Source organism: Pygocentrus nattereri, chromosome 12 (genome assembly GCF_015220715.1).
Source record: "Pygocentrus nattereri isolate fPygNat1 chromosome 12, fPygNat1.pri, whole genome shotgun sequence".
Classification (NCBI taxonomy): Eukaryota; Metazoa; Chordata; class Actinopteri; order Characiformes; family Serrasalmidae; genus Pygocentrus; species Pygocentrus nattereri.
The window spans coordinates 27,732,357-27,749,778 of record NC_051222.1 but is presented as its reverse complement, the minus strand read 5'-3'; the positions used below and the strand labels follow the sequence as shown (position 1 = coordinate 27,749,778).

At 41.0% G+C, this 17,422-nt stretch overlaps 1 protein-coding gene across 5 annotated transcripts in view; it reads left to right on the top strand.

The window, feature by feature from the left end:
- The first annotated feature begins 4,635 nt into the window (after positions 1–4,635).
- Positions 4,636–17,422, top strand: part of ppp1r9alb (protein phosphatase 1 regulatory subunit 9A-like B) — a 44,820-nt gene continuing 32,033 nt past the window's right edge. The window contains exons 1-2 of one of the 5 annotated variants that reach the window (XM_017721796.2): positions 4,636–4,791; positions 12,756–14,866. In XM_017721796.2, the coding sequence (XP_017577285.2) occupies positions 12,950–14,866 (1,917 nt within the window). In that variant the 5' untranslated portion in view covers positions 4,636–4,791; positions 12,756–12,949. Of the gene's footprint in view, positions 4,792–11,492; positions 11,750–12,755; positions 14,867–17,422 lie in introns of those variants that run through there. The other 4 variants (XM_017721797.2, XM_017721795.2, XM_017721798.2 and 1 more) reach the window with 4 other exon arrangements.

The window sequence follows — 17,422 nt, the reverse complement described above, 5'->3', positions numbered from 1 at the left end:
AACCGTGGAACTATGAGTAAAGGAGCTAGTTACCTTCCACCTTTGACATACAAGGCACTGTCTTTAATAGTTCACATACGTTCTGAGACGCCTTTATATATAGACTCATATAACTTTTACATGAAGCGCTAGCCTAACTAACTACCCACAGGCTACTGCAGAGCTTTGCTAAATGCCTCTGAAGTGACTCAGGCGACTTGAGACGATAAACAGGAACACGGTTTGTTAAAGGAATTCTAATATACCAGCCAGCAACTCCTTACAGAGCCAAGAAGACTCTTTAGGATGGAAAACTATCACTTGTTCAGGCACTGGCGTGTGAGCTAAGCTGATGTCTGGGCCTTTTAAGTAGCCTATGGTAAAAGCTTGGAAGCTCATATGTTAAAAAGAGAGAGATCAGTAGTGGAGACGAGAACTGATTCTGTGTCTGTTCATGAAGGCCTTTATATTACAGATCTTGTGTCAACATGCTTAGATGCTTTGGTCATGAGTCAAACTGTCTACAACACAGACATAGCCAGTTTATTTATTGTCCAAAACCATCAGTGAACCAATGCGTTTTCTGAGGTTTTTATATGTAACGCTGATGATGGCAAAATAGTGGTTAATCTAAATGTGCTTTCTTTAGGGACTATTCTGCCTAGAAGAACCTTTGACAAGACAAAGCTCTGAAAAACTATACTAAAACCATGTCTCAGGCATCAAGCAACGTATTCATAATCATTTCATTTCATGTAATAACTTTCTGTGAGAGCTTTCAGAGATGTTAAACTCAGACATCTGGTTCCTATCCTCACCACTGTGAACAACTCTACCTCTGTAAATTTCTCTAGAACAGAACGTTTCACAGCAAATCACTATGAATGACTTTGTTTACATCTTAGCCACTTAATTTTACAGAAGCCTAGTTAAATAGGTGGGATTCCCCCTTTAAAAGAACAGGGAGTCACACTATGCGCTCCTTGGTTCACTTTCCCCCTTAAGATGATCCATTCAGCTGATACAGCATTTTACAGGACAATGTTTTATGGAAGCTGTTCACACCGTCTTAAATTAGTCTGGCTGTGGGAGTCTCTTTGTTATCTGTGCTTTGTGGTAAAGGAGGTCTTCATGATTAAATCTGTATCGCTGTGGCCCAAAGCGCGTGGGAAACGGGTGAATATGGGGAGAAAATAGATCACCATCTGTCTGAGAACACCCTGCCAGGAGAACTTCCCACCACACTTAAAAAGTCGTAGTCTCCACAAATCTAACCGCAGAGAGTTCATCAGTGACATCATGATTCGCAGCAGTTCTACTGTCAAGGATTCGTCTCAAATCAGCCACCTGTTCTGTATGTAGTACATGAGCTGGGGACTGAGCCATTTGCTACAGTCTTAGCAAAAATGGTTCTGTATAGTACCAAAAAAGGTTCCCAATGCTACCAGTTACAAGCTAACAAATCATGGAAGAAAGCAAACGCTTTCATTGGAACGCATCACGGCTTTTAGGATAATAATAACAACCAGTACTTTTATTTGAGTTATTTTTATGTTTCATGTTTTTTTTCCCTTATTTTTCACTTATTAACACATGATTCTGAATAACTGAAGTCATTTGTGTGAATCACATGTAAACAGTACAAGTTATTATCGGTTAGCTGTGAAGCTACAATGATAATGCTATTAGCCCCTCTGGAAACAACAGCATAGACCAGGTTACTAGGAAAACCAGTATGTGTTGTGTTTTGGAGACTGGCTGACAAAGTAAACCAGCACCAGACTAGCACTTGACCAGCACTAGACCACAGGATTTCCAGCAGGGCTAACAGCAATAGAACGAAAGCTTCAGAGTTAGCTGATGTTAACTTGGCAAACCAAGTTAATATAACAAGCATGACGGTGCTGGGTGACTAGCTGAACTACCACCAGACCAGCAAAAACCAGCATATGCTGCTATGTTGGTCAGCAGCAATGGAAATTAGTATGTTGATCACCAGCAAAACCACCAGGCGGTGTCCTTTTATGTTAATGGTGTTAATTGTCCCTCTCAGCTGATATACTTACTATTTATCTGACAAATTTCCTCACTGCTGATTACCCAGCCAAGCATAAAGAATTTGGTGATTTGACACTTGACATACATCATTTCAAACGCACTGCAACTTGCGCACTACCTGACCCAAAATCATTATTCTTCTAGAAATAAGTCACCGTTTTGTCAGTGGTTTCCCAAAGAAGTGCTACACCTAAACGTGGTTAAGTCCAGTTTGAAATCAGAGTTAAGACTTAAGCCATTTTCTCCTGTTTCTGAAATTCCACTCCTGAGAAATAAATCTAGAGAAAGTATCTTTGTTAGGTACCAACAGGTTAGAGAGAAAGCCAGTCCCGAGCTCAGATACTGCCAGAAACATGTTCATACCTAGAGAATAGAAACACAGTGGAGTGCAATGCATTTCAATAAGTGAAGTACAATACATTACAATGAACACTTAACTCAGTGCTCATTTAAGTGCTGTGTAAAGAGATGAGTCTACAGTCTGCGTTTGAAGACAGGGAGAGGTTCTGCTGTACGGACAGCCAGTGGGAGTTTGTTCCACCACCTGGGTGCCAGTGCAGAGAACGGTCTTGATGCTTGTCTTCCCCACATCTTGAAGGATGGCGGGTCAAGCCCAGCCGTACTCGAAGGGCTCGTGGTACAGTTTGAGATTTCACCATTGCCATCAGGTAGAAAGGGGCTGGTCTGTGTTTGGCTTTGTAGGCAAGCATCAGGGTTTTAAATCTGATGTATGCAGCTACAGGAAGCCAGTGAAGGGAGCGCAGCAGTGGGGTGACGTGAGTGAATTTAGGAAGATAGTGATCTTATATGTGTGTTAATGTATTCATTTAACCCTCTCCAAACCGGTCCAAACCTATCGACCATTATCTTGTTTGGCTAATCAATCCTTTATTAAACTAAATATAAAGAATAGGTTCAACTGATTCAGATTACTCTCAGCATAGACAGTAATTTGGGATTGGTGCACTGCTGGTGACGTGTTTAGGTACTAGGTAGCACTAAAATATAATAACTGAGAAGGTGAGGTTCTGTAGCTTATATGACATCTATCTATCTTAGAGAATAACTACTGTAATTACTTCAGTAATAACTACTACCAAAACAACTACTTAACACTGAATTTAGTAAAAAATCCAGCCACTGATTAAGTGTCTAGGAATTAGCTGAATTTAGCTAAAGTGCTAGAGTTCTGAACTGAACTGCAGGTATTTATGCAGTATATATAGGGTGTATTTGCTAATCAGTTGTTTAAAGTATTATGTATTACCACACAAAGTCCCAAGAAGTTAGGCTCAACCATCACGACCATGTTGGGTAACAAGCTAAACCACCGCCAGTCTAGCACTCGAGCAGCACTAGAGCATTGTTTTTTTCTAGCAAGGCAATAGCATTATAGCTTCAGAGCTAGCTGACATTAACTTGGCTTAAAAAGTCAGCAGGAATGGGTAATCCTAACACATTTTCCTTACAGGCATATTTGAAATATCAGGGAGGGTCTTTTAACTAGCTGGGTGTTTTCTCTCAGTGGTAGGTGGGAGCTGTTCCCTGGGCACAAATTTTACATTTACGGCATTTGGCTGACACTCTTATCCAGAGCGACTTACAACTTGATCATTTTACACAGGCAAGGTGGTGTTAGGAGTCTTGCCCAAGGACCCTTATTAGTATAGTGTAGGGTGTTTACCCAGGTGGGGATTGAACCCCAGTCTACAGTGTAGAAGGCAGAGGTGTTAACCACTACACTAACCAACCAATTTGAAGAAAAGTTTCAAATTGGTCAAACCACATAGCCAAGAGGAGTCAGTTTGATCACTCAGTTTATCACATTAAATATAGTTTTGGGCCACACTGGACTACTGACCTTTAACAAAATAACTGATTTGATAAAAAGTATGAACGATCAAATGTGTCGTTAGTTGCTCATCAAAGATACAAACTACACAAAATTTCATCAATTTAGACCAATCAGAGCAGGAGCTGTGGCATCATGCTAAATGTAGTTGTTGGTAGCGAACGGTTGAATGAAGACACAATGGGTTAAAGATTCCCACGTTCATTTTCATGTGAGCTTTTCCTCATTTTTTGGGGGTTAACAGTCATTAAAAGCAGTTTCACCAGTTCCACCAGACGCCTGTGGTTTGCAGGCTTAATATGGCAACCCCTTGTTAAAGTATGCTGCATAGCTTAATAATTTATGTGGTTTATGAGGGTATATGCTTGGTACAGAGACCTATCAATCAAGCCCAGGCCTTTGGCATTGCGTGTCTTGCATGGTTCAGCACTTTCCTGGACGTTAAACCTGCCTATTGGCATTTTTAGATGGCTAAATGTAAAACAGCAGGTAGGGAGTGAGAAAAGTTACATCTTTAGTCAGTTTGTCAGTGGTGAAAGATCAGACACTACTAAATATATCCCTATAGTCTTTTCCCTCCCTCTCTCTCTCTCTCTCTCTCTCTCTCTCTGTGCCTCTTTGATTGGGTGATATTTTTATAAAATCTAGGTCCGGAGGCCACCTGGGGAAAACAGCACCAAATTCAGGCCATGAAACAAACCCAGGCCAAGAAGAAAGGACGTCAGTAATATATTACCATACCATAGCTTTCCCACCAGTGAATAACTAGGAAGAGGCCATTACTCACTGGAGAAGCACTATAGATACATTAGTTGTAGCGATATAGTCAAGTTGAACGACATCAGCGCAGTCTAACAGACATTAAACACTACATTCTTCTCGCAAGACACATCTGAGGCATGGTAAGAGGCACATTTGCTTATTTTTGCTTGTCTAATGTACTTTGATTTTTTCTGGCATGGTTCTATTTTTAATGTGGAATGCGTCTTGCGCTTATGTAACCCAAAGTGACTGCTTTTTGGAAAGTGTACTTTGTGTTCTTAGGAACACTTTGGGCATCGTGGTAATGCTGGAGCCAATGGAAACACATGATCTAAGATTTGTTAACACCTCCGCTACAAATCTATCAGATATTAGCTGCAATGTCGTCTGTATCCTGATCTGAGTTCTGCTCGGCTGTATCTGCTATAATGGTTTAAACTGAGGCGACTGATTCTAGGTCAGTGTAAAAGGGGCAGCGCAAACTTGGAGTGGACTAACTACACTCTTAAAAAAAGGGTTCTTCAGTGAAGACTGTAGTAAAAAGAGAGCCGAGATAACTTAAACCAAACGTAATGTTTTACTGTTTTAGTGCTAGTTTGCAGTTCAAGTTTTATTTGCCATTCTAATTATGCAACAGTTGCATCCACCTAGGTGGTCAGTTGGGCTCAAGTCCTTTTGCTTTGAGTGACCCTTTATTTTAATTAACCTTAATATACTGAATGACCCTGTATCTTACTAAACGTTAGCACACTGAGTGACCCTGATCCTAATACCTTTACATTAATGCACTTAATTATGTCTATTTCATTAAAACAAATAACTGAACATTCCATTTTGACACTAACAAAACAATAATAACACTATAAAACCTATGAAGAAATACTCAATATTGTTGCTTGGTAACAATTTTAGCTGAATTTAAACACTAAAAACAAAAAAGCTGGCCACTACATGACTAGCAACACAGCACTGAGCAGCTGTACACACATAAAACCATCATATTTTTATTTTAAGTTATTATAAGTTTTTTGGTGTTTCAGTAGTGATAATTCTTAATGCTATACACTGACTTTCAGACTTTGGGACACATTTACTTTAGAACAATTGGATCTAACTGCTCACCATGTTGCCATGAGGGTCAGGGATGCAGTCATATGTCATAAAACTGTTTAGAATCCCCCCAGCTGTAAAAAGGAGACCCTGACAGCTTGCATTAGTCACTGATGTAGTAACATTACTATCTGAGCTCATCTACCTGCCATAAAGTGCTTCTTGCTTTTCAAAAGTTCCTCCCACCTTCAAGATACCTCATCAGGAGGGGATTTTCCAACTCTTTAAACTGAAAAATCTCTCTCGTGAAACTGTTGTGGTGCCCCTGTAGGAGGGAAGCATGTTTACAACAGATTCTGACCTGAGTGCCTCATTAGCAGAGTTTGACTAGAATATATATACTATATATATATATATATAGCTGGCGTGACTATATCGCCCAGCTGGCCTGGGAGCGCCTCGGAATCCCCCTTGGAGAGCTGGTGGAAGTGGCTGGGGAAAGGGAGGTCTGGGCCTCATTGCTTAGGATGCTGCCCCCGCGACCCGAACCCCGGAGAAGCCTAAGATAATGGATGGATGGATGGATGGATGGATGGATGGATATATATATATATATATATACACACACATACAGCCGCTATAAATTAAATGGTAAAATAAAGTGTATAGAAGCAGAAAAAATATGCATATTGCATATAAAGTCCAAAATGGGACTTAATAGGATGAGAGTAAAAATACTGCTTATTGACAGGAATTCTGGACTATTTCTTCTGGTCCATTCATAATGAGCGCTCAGAATGTAAAGGACGGCTAGTGTTTTCAAATGATATCAAAAATAAAATAAAATAAAATGAAAGTTACAAGCTTTTCTAACAACAGCAGCAGATTTACAGGCTCATGCCGTCATGCAGGTATATTAGTTTATGCCAAAGTTTGATGTAGAATGTGATGATGCCGTGTTTGTGTCGACTTTGCAACCGCTTACCTCTTAAATAACACAGCCGGAGCTGTAAAACTGGTCTCAGGTCATCATAAAAGAGAGTGTTATCTGCCTGTTCTGTACTGATAGCTGTTGTAGTAAACGTCTGCTCCAGTGAAGTGCTGATTGACACAGTGTACAGCGGATCAGCACAGATAATCTACTCTCAATATGTAGAGGCTGTAAAATGCCATCTGTTAGAGGATCCTCTCTCTCTCTCTCTCTCTCTCTCTCTCCCTCTCTCTCTATCTCTCTCACCCACACATATACATGCACAAGGTTTACTGCACATTATGACCCACAGTGGGACGTAGGACTATTAGCAGGAACTATAAGTAATTAATTATATTTCTATGCTTTTGGTAGTACAACTATATAGCAAACATATCTAAACATGTGAAAAAGTATTTGCCCCACCTGACTTATTCTATTTTTGTTCATTTATAAAAATTAAATGTTACATATAATTAAACTAATTTTAATACAAGAACAAGGCAAGCTTTTAATGAACACTCCATTTATTGAAGACAAAGACTTATTCAAAACCTATATCACCCATGTGAAAAAGAAATTGCCTCCCTACATCTTGCAATGAGTCTTTTTTAAGTCGCTGTGAAGAATTTTGACCCACTCTTATTTGCAGAATTGTTTTAATTCGGCTGCACTGGAGGGTTCTCGAGCATGACCTGCCTGTTTGAAGTCTTGCCACAGCATGTCAATGGCGTTCAAGTCAGGACCTGGACTCAGCTGCTCCAAGACCTTCATTTTGTTTCTTTGGGGCCATTCAGAGGTGGATTAGGTCACAAACTGACAGGTGGACTTTCAGATAGAGAGCAGAGTTTATGGTTCCACCAATTATGACAAATTATCAAGGTCCTGCAGAAGCAAAGCAGCCTCAGACCATCACACCATAGCATTTTTCCTGCAGTAAATGAAATCATCATTCGTGTTTACTTGGGTGCTATTTGTCTAATATTAAAAGCAGTTTGATGATCTGGACCAAGTGTGACAAATATGCAGAAATGTGAAGAAATTGAATGGGGCAAATACGTTTTCACAGCAATGTACACATTATGCACTTTTAAATCACTTGGACTTTAAACTGAAACCTTTGGATTTGAGTGCTTCTATTCTTCACATGTTATGTTTATTGTAGTAAAATAAAAAAATGGAACATTTTCAGTCACTACCAAAACAATCATAGCACTACCCAAACTTTACTGTGCTAATTTTGGGCTATATATATTTCACTGCTGTCGGAACAAAACCTTGTATCTCGAAAATGACAAATTTACAGGAGAAGGAAAAAAGCCTACTTTACTTTCAGTGTAAGTCAATGGAACCAGACGTTTTTCCAAGTGATTTTGGGCCATTTCTTTTGGTCCATTCTTCATGAAATTTACACACAATGAAAAAGGGCAACAGGCATTTTCATATTATGCCAAAAACAAAAAATGGCAAAAAAAGAGTTTTTGTTCCAACAGCTGCAATATGTACACATATATGTACACACACACACACACACACACACACACACACACACACATATATATATATATATATATATATATATATATATATATATATATACATTTTGTGGTGAACAAACTAATAAATGCTTATTTGGAAGTATTTGGAAAAATATTATTATTCTAAAATATTGTTATTTTTTATGTATAAAAAATAATATAAAAAAAAATAATAATTTAGATAAATAAATAGGAAAGTAAGAATAATGTGTCTTCATTGCAGATTTCAAGATGGAAAGATACTATACTATACTAGACACTTTTTTCCAATCCCAGTGAAAAAGTTGAGTTTTGTCAATATTGATTTGACAGATTTGTTACAGGATCGGATCAAATACCCACCAATACTGTCAATACCGTCATCTACCACCTCTAATTTGCATGCCGTGTTAAAAATAAGGAATAGGAACATGCCATGGTTTGTGGTTAGTTCTGTGATTTCTCTCTAAACGTCCACCCTCTCCTTCTATCTTTACTCTCACTCTGTTCACTCTGCTTCTCTCCTGTCCTCCTCTTCCCACCACTTCTCTCCTCCCCTCTCGTCTCCTCTCATCAGAGGCACTCAGATGGTGACCTAAATGTGTGTGAGGGAAAGACAAAAGCTCCTGAGCGTCCGTTCTGCTTTGGAAGACTGGCAGTGGATTAGAATGATAGCAAGCTGAGAGTCTGGACTAGTTTCACCTGACAGTGCCAGTTAAATTAGGCTTTAAACGTTTCCCAAATAAAACACAGCCTTTAAATGTTACCCAAGTAACCCACGGGATACCAAAACAGTCTCCTCAGACACTGCAGTCCTCAGAATGAGCACGTCTTGCCACTGGACTGTCAACTCGCTTCACACATGCAAAAATAGCAGCATGGTGAGCAGGCCTCACTTAGAGAATAAACAGGTTGCTTTATACACACAGCAAGACATCCTTCACTTGTAAACAGGTCGGTTCCAGTGAATGCTCCTGGCAAAATGCTGCATCAGAACATTTGAATCACTAAACGATGCCTCACAGGAGTTTCTGTCCATCTTTCCACTGTGAGAAGACACTCAATACTATGAGTCTGAAAGGATGTGTAGCTGTTCAGGTAGCTCTTACTGAGAAAAGGAATGGAATGAAGCAAAGAAGCTGCTGGTGTTCTTAGAGCAATGGACTGACCACCCCAGAGTCCAGACCTCAACATCACTGAATGTGTTTGGGGTTATTGGGTTGTGAGAAGCATAAAATGCAACCAACTTCTAAGACTGAACTTGGGAGGGGTGAAAAACATCCCTGCAGATTTCTTTAAGTAACTGAAAGTGAGTCTTCTGGAAAGAGTGGAGGGTGATTAAAGGGAAAGTGTGAACACTGGACAGTTGTAGTTCTGGGCAGTACTGATAAAATTCAAAACCACAGTATTTTTAAAATATGCCTTAATCAAGTTAGCATTAATAGTTAATGAGCCAATTCCATCCTGATCGCTGCTACTCTGTGCTAAAAGAAAGTCTCAGTAACTTGATATAACTTGTTTTGATCAGACAGTTTTGTTCTGTTTTATTCTACTAAAACTGCCCCAGATGAAACCTTATAAACAGCATTGTAAAATTCATCACATCTCGATGGTTGATTACAGGAAAATAACAATTTAGTCTTTTCAGTAGTATGATAAGTTGTGCTTAATGTGACCAAATTCAACTAACAAGATAAAAAGGTCGATATTGATTCCACATTAACGGTAATGCTCAATTGCCCAATATATTGCTTAAAATCTAAAAAAACAAAACTAACTGTTCCTAATGATATTTTAATAGCCTAAATCAAACTATAAGTAAATACAGCCGGTATTAAAACTACAGGTGGGACATTTTAATAGCCTAAATCAAACTATAAGTAAATACAGCTGGTATTAAAACTACAGGTGGGACATTTTAATAGCCTAAATCAAACTATAAGTAAATACATCCGGTATTAAAACTACAGGTGGGACATTTTAATAGCCTAAAACAAACTATAAGTAAATACAGCAGGTATTAAAACTACAGGTGGGACATTTTAATAGCCTAAAACAAACTATAAGTAAATACAGCCGGTATTAAAACTACAGGTGGGATATTTTAATACTCCAAATCACTGAATCAGAATATGCTACCTGCTTTAAAACTATAAGTAGGATATTTAGGATATTTTGATAGCTTAAATCACCTTATTATAGGGTAATGCTAGAGGTGGTCAATATGAGGATATTTGATCATTATCGCAACAAATATTGGTATTGTGATCAACAGCATGCCTTTCTGGGCAAATCATGGATAACATCCTTACTTAAGGAATACTAAAAATACTGCATGTTTCATTCCATAGACAGCATAGTTAGTCCTGCTAGCAGTTTTTGATAGCAGTGTCTGTGTCAAAATATCGTGATACATATTGTGTATTGTGAAAATGTCCTGTAAGTGTTGTGATGTGATATTTTTGCCATATCACCCAGCCCTGAGTAGTCTGTATTATACACTTAATGTAAGACTAGATTAACATCAAAAACACAATCAAACGTTAAGAAACATTACTACTAAAAGGTGATGTGTGCATGCGCAGTAGGACCATTCGCTGGGTAGAACAAACGACTAGAACAGCTGTATAGATGACACATCACTGAGCACCTCACAGCTGTGGATTTTCAATTGGCATGATTAAGCCACACAAAGCCCTTCACAGTGATTGGGTGTGAATGCTCTGTTCTAGGGTTACTTACAGGGGTGGTTTACAGGGGTGGTGACAGGAACCAGACGTCTTAAATGTTTTAAACTGTGTCTGAAAGTTCCCTGTATTACATGTCTGAGACATCGTTTAATGATAGCTTTGTCATAAAACTTTGTCTTTCCATGCATTTATTTTATGGCGGAGGGATACAGGTAGGGTTTTGTAAAGGCACAGCAGTCCCTTTTCTTCAGCTTCAGGACTATTTCACCATCAACATATAAACACTCAGAAGACACGTGTAGGTTCAGGGGTGGTCTGGATAGATGAATAAAATGGCTAGTTTTATGTCGCATACCTGGCAACCGCTGGTTCGTATCACCAGCACTGTGAACAAACAATGAGTCTGTAAGTTTCTTTACAGTGAATCATCAATGCCAAGCCAATCTGTTTGCATATCAAGGACGGGAAGAAGAGTTATTCGGAAATTTTGAAAATTTGGTGGAATTCCCCTTTAACTTCGCGTCCCATCATAGCGCCAGCAAACACACCGCGGTCAGCTACAACCTGGAGATGTTTTCATCAGCGGACAGAGTGCCGGGCTTCATCCTCTCACTGGAAGCCCCGTCTCTCAAATATGTGGGACTCGAGCGCCCAAGCTGGGCTTTTTCCCCACGGCTTTCCCCGCAGCTCCTCCAGCGCCCTCTCCCTGCGCGCAGGCGCGCAGCCTAGGATAAGGCTGGTCTGAGAGGACGCGCACGGAGCAGGCGGGCAGGCGGGCAGCGAGCACACGGCGGGGGAGGAAGGGTGTGACAAGTTTGTAATCTGTTGGTTCTGGACGTGGACGTGCTATGGCGCTGTGCCTGCGGTCACGGTGAGTTGTGTGTCGTTCTGTGCGAGTTTGAAGCCTCTCTCGGGTCGCTGTCAGTGATCGAGACAAAGTTCTCCCATTTGTAGTCGAGCCTCGTTGAAGGACGGCTCGGTGGCAGCAGCGTCCTAGTTAACCACGAAGTCACAGTGGTTTCCATACAGACGTGTCTTTGCTGCCTTCACGGTGGCACAAGTTCGTAAGCATGTTCTAGATAGTTTGGAGACGGCCTGTTAATTTCGGCCCGTTTCTTGCAGAACGTCTGAAAGCTCACCTGTTTCTTCGTTTGCACTTGGTAACAGTGATGGGCTGCTCGAAGGGGAATTCCACCCAGTTTCCTAATTTCCTGCAGGATTATATCATTCCGATTTGAAGTCTGTGGACAGTTGTTCACAGTGGTTTTGCTGTTAGGGGCTGTGTGAGGAAGCACTCTGATGCTATGCTGATGAATATACTGTCCGATGCATGAGGCATACATGGGTAGGTGTATACATTGGTGGTGGTCCTAGAGGCCCCCCTGCCCTACACTTAGTTTTTCTCTGCTCCCAAAACACCTGATCCAACTAATCAGCTCATTAGCAGCCCGATATTGAGTTAAAGAGGATGTGTTACAGCAGGAAAAGCACTAAAATGTGCAGCAGAGTGGGACTTCAGGATCACAAACTCTGGGATAGTACATAAAATGTCTGTATTTGCATTGTAGACCTTTGTTTTCTGTCACCACCACTGTAAAAAAGGACCTCTACAATGTACTATTTCACATCAAACTGCTCTCAATTACTTTGTTCACATGCCATCAATTGAGTAATGCAGAAATAAATGCAGAACAATTTAGGCTATCCCCACTACCAGAGCAGACAGAGTAAATCTTGTTGTGAGACAGTTTGGTAAGTGTTGCCTGTAAAAACTGAAAGTAATAAGATAAAAGGAGAGATGAGTCCTTTAAGCAGGTTAGGTTAGACTGAGCTGATCTTATCTGTCAAATAACAGAGGGCTGTTTCCTTCTCTTTAGGTAAACGCAGCACAGTGCAGTGTGGCATTCTTCAAGAGCTTCCCTGCAGCTAGGAAACAAACCAGCGTGATTCAGGACTGTACACTACACAGCAGCAACGGGCAGCAGTAATGGGCTTATTTTAAACTAAAACATTCTTTTTTTAATCTCTTTGTGCTCTTGGATGATTTTCATGAGTTGATTCACCCCTAAAAATGATCAAGAGTGAACCTAAAAGTGAGCGGGTGCTACGAAGCGCCTCACCTCACAGAAATGCGTACAAGTCAGACTTCCACTCAATCAAATGCTCCTTTGAGGGCCCATCTGTCCCTTACTCCAATGGAAGCAGTGAGACGAGAGGCAGACCCTCGGGGAGCCGGGTGAACAAAATCAAAAACATCTTCCTTCAAATGGATGGCCAGCAGCCTCAAGAAGCCTCAGTTGTCACCAAACCTGGGCCAGCCAAATTCCAGCGAGGCTCCACATCGGGCAGATCTAGTATGAGCAGCGTCTCCAGCATGGAATCTGCCACCTTGGAGACAACCCGAAAGGTGGAGGACATCTCGTTTGACAAAGTGGCATTGGCTGAGAAGTTCTCTGTGACCAGAAAGCTTTTTGAGAGTGGCCTTAAAGATCAGTTTCCCACAGAGAGAGCTGCACCCGTCAGGATCATCAGCCGATCTTCTGTGTGCAGTGTTTCGGAAGAGGGGAGATGTGTAAGTAAGTTATCAGAGAAAAAAGACGATGCTCTGATAACAAAAGAACAGCCGGAGAGATGGGGGAGTGACAGTGAGACTCCCCTTCGCAAGCCTGGGGAGATGGTGAAGAATGCAGGACCCATATCCCGGAGACTGGAAAGCTTCATGTTGGACAGCGACAGCGAGTCCCTGTCTGGTCCATCTGTCTCAACTCGTTCACAGAGTCCAAGCAGTCATTCCCAACCACCATCCTCCCCGAGGGGTGAACATTCAGACCCTCCTTCATCCCCAGATAGTGCCAGTTCTCCTTCGGCTTACTCGCTCTGGCCTGAAAGCCCTTCGAGCCAGGCAGTTGCATGTTCACATCAGTTAAGCAGCTTAACATCACACAGTGACCCTCAGCAGCTGATCACTCCAGTGAATGGAGTTTGTGTGGAGGGGTCCCCTGATTGGAGTGCCCGTAGTGCTGACCATGCTAACGAATCCTCTGTGTCCATTCTTGCAACAGAACCAACTGTTCTGTTTAAGAGTGAAAAGAGCCATCGATTGTCTTTGGGCAGTGCTCCTGCCAGTCCTACTGGACATGGAGCCGAGGAGTGTTCAGAGATCTCAAGAGGGAAGCAAGATAAACCTGGAGCCCCAGGTCTGGCCACGGTCAGAGCTGAGCTGGTGGTGGTCCAGAACGAATCCTCAGAAAGTGAAGCCAATGAGGAGGATCGCATTGAGGATGATGTTTTTGAGGATGTCACCAGCAATCACCTTTCAGAAAAGAACCTGATTAGTAGCAAAGAGTTCCAAGATACGTTCCAGGAGAAGGAATCAGGGAGGAGCTTTGGTCAAGGGGAGGAGAAAAGGAGGGAGGAACCCACTCAGGACGTAGGAGGCGAGGATCAGCAAAGCAAAGAAAAGTTAGCTGAGGAGGAAGGTATGCAGAAAAAGAAGGGAGAAGAAGAAGAAGAAGAGGAGGAGGAGGAGGAGGAGGAGGAAGACAACACGGGGCAAGTAGTAGAAGACAGGAATGAGGAAGAGCAAGTGCAGCAACAGCCAGATCTACAGATTGAGATGAAAGAGTGTGAACAGAATGTGAGGGAAGTGGAGGAGAGCAACATGGAGGACGAACGGAGGGAAAAAGAGGAGGATGAGGAAGAAGATGACGTTGTGGAAGAGGCTGTTGAAGCTTTAGAGGATGAGGAGGATGAACATGAAGAGAGGCAACAGCAAGTAAATCAGGCTGGGAAAAGATCTTTGATATGTGGCATTGAAAATGCCGCTTTCGTGGACGACCGAGAGAGTAAACCGGATATGGAATACGAGGAAAAGAGAGAGCACCCTGGGCAAGAGCTGTTCCAGGAATATGAGGAGCTTCCAGGCCTCTCTGATGAGGAAGTTACCAGCCCATGGAGGAAGGTCAGGTTCTCTACCTCTCCTATTAAGGTATGCTAAATGTTACTTATATTTTCTGCCTGAGATTTTAGCCATGATCCATGCGCAAATATGCTGTATTCCTTTTATGCCTAAGGGTCTTCTTTCTGGTTGGGATTTAAACTTATCCATGTGTAAATATACCGTATTGTTTCTGGAATAGCAAGATCATGTGTCTCAACCCAAGTGGTGTTAGTCTACCAGCATTGACCCAAATCCCTTTGTCAGCACCTTCGCTTGACCTGCTTGTCTGAACTGGTGAGTCTAATATCCCTCATTTTTTGGAAACTTGTCTTCAAGCCTGTGTGTTTATGCTGGTACTGGGATAAGTAAAAGAGTCCTCTTACAAGATCTCACATGCTCGTGAAGGTATTTTGCTTTTTGAGTACCTATCTGTTGTGCAACTACACCAACTAAAGGGTTCATATAGGTGACGGTGCTGATGTTCCCCTTTTCACTGTCCTGAGACTAGTTTTGCTGTTCTTCATATTACAATCATAGGTATGGGGTGGGTACAAAGAGCTGATTCTAGATCATTGAAAAGTGCAGCCAAGCAAGCAGCTACAGTCTTGTCTGAGCTTGCATCAATTCGGGCATGTAATTTCCTTTTTCTGCCTGTGACAGCCATCATGTGGAAAGAAAAAGGCGGGAGGGAGGGAAAGAGCCTTGGGCAATGTTTTATTTCCATGTTCTGAGATCTTTAGCTTGACCTCCAGTTGGGTGACTAACATGTACATTTGTCAATTGGCAAAAATATAGTATCATGTAATTTCAAGACCTTTTCATGACATACGTTTTGGAATATTTCAGGATTTAAAAAAAAAAAAAAATTGATCTGTTGGAACCAAAAAAAAAATAATGATGATTTCTGTGGCATGCTGAGAAAAAAAATTCAATAATTCAATTATAGTCATAATGTCCACTTCTAATGTCCCATCAAAGTTCTGTTCGTTTGTCAATCTTGTAGGGCCAGTCATGATTTTGAACCAAGAATAAATGTGTAGGGACAACTTTATATTTTTAACTTTTGGTGCTGGATTATATCACTAATGAGGTTTCCTCCCTCTCAAAAACACCACAATTCTTCTACGCTGTGCTTCTTTAACTTCCAGAGTAATTGTAATAAAACAAAACAAGCTAGCTAGTTAAATGCTGTTGTTAGCTAAGGGCACTGTTTTTCATTGCAAGAGATAATGTTTAATTTTACTCCATGTAATGTTCTTCATACGTGTGTTACATATCTACATATCTATTTGGACCTTGGGCACATATCTAAATGCCTATTTTGCACCATTGACTTTGAGTTCTGTTACAAATTATTGGATTAATTTAAAAGTTTGTTCCCACTCTATTAAATCTACATTCCCACTCACATTTAGCTGAAAATTTCTCATGGTTGTCTGCAAAGGTTCTTTTTAATAAATCAGTTCTGTCCTTGCAAGACTATTCATTTGTAAAATGCCAGTGAACGATAATGCTCAAGTTAGCAATAGACCAAGTTGGTTTTATAGGGTTTCAGAGCAGACGTGCTGATCTAGTTTCCTCCCTTTGAATGTCATGTATAATATCAGATCAGTGTTTCCTTTGCAGGTTATGGTAATATTATTCAGAAAACATAGTCCCACTTCTTCTCTGAAATGCTTTGTCAATAGCAGTACCAGTTTATGGTCTAATAATCTGCTTATCCTTATGGCACGGATGGCAAAACAGATCTTATATCTACAAATAAATATATAGGGTGTTGAACATCTTAGCCAAGTTTTGTGTTACCTTACACTGAGGGTGGGCTTTTCTTGTTATCGTAATAAATTTGTCACTATACTTTTCTGCGCAAATTGCCTGTTATCAAACATCTGAAAATCAAAATATTGTGAAATGTATTGTGTGTTGAGAAAAAACGCCTTGAAGTTCTGTGATATATTTTTGCTGTATTACCCACCTCTAAATTGTATATGCTCTTTGTAGCCCTGCAGAAATGCCACGTGTATCAAGGCCCTCATATTAGATACTAATTGCTCATTATGGAAGAAGTTATCCTGCTAATGATGGTTGTGGCTCTTGAAGAATTTTCACAACTGTATAAGCACATCATTATATGTCCTTCAGTGCACAGTGTTTGTTTTGTATATTACATAGCATTTCAATGGAAGGCTAGTGGAGCAGTTCTGGTTTTGGCCTAGCATCACATGTTGTTTAGCCCTGAGTGCGTTTGCATGGATGTCTGAGCTAATTCAGAGCTCGTCTAGGGCTGCTTCCGAATAGTTGAATGAAGCATCCTTTGCTTGATTTCACCTGATCTGGCAGCCATAGGGATCCACATGCCAGTCTGCTCTGCCAATGTGTCTAGTGAGTCCAGTGCCTACAGATCAGACATAATCAAGGGAAGAAGATGGGGAAAGGAAGCTTCATTCAACGACTAGTGCACAGGGTTAATCTCACAACATTTCCTGAAACGGGGATTGGTTGGCATCACACAGGAAGTGCATTGTGCCCAAGGCCACATGACTGAATCCTGGACTCCTAGAAAGTGGAATACTTGAAAGGGGCAGATCCTGTTTAGCAAAGAAA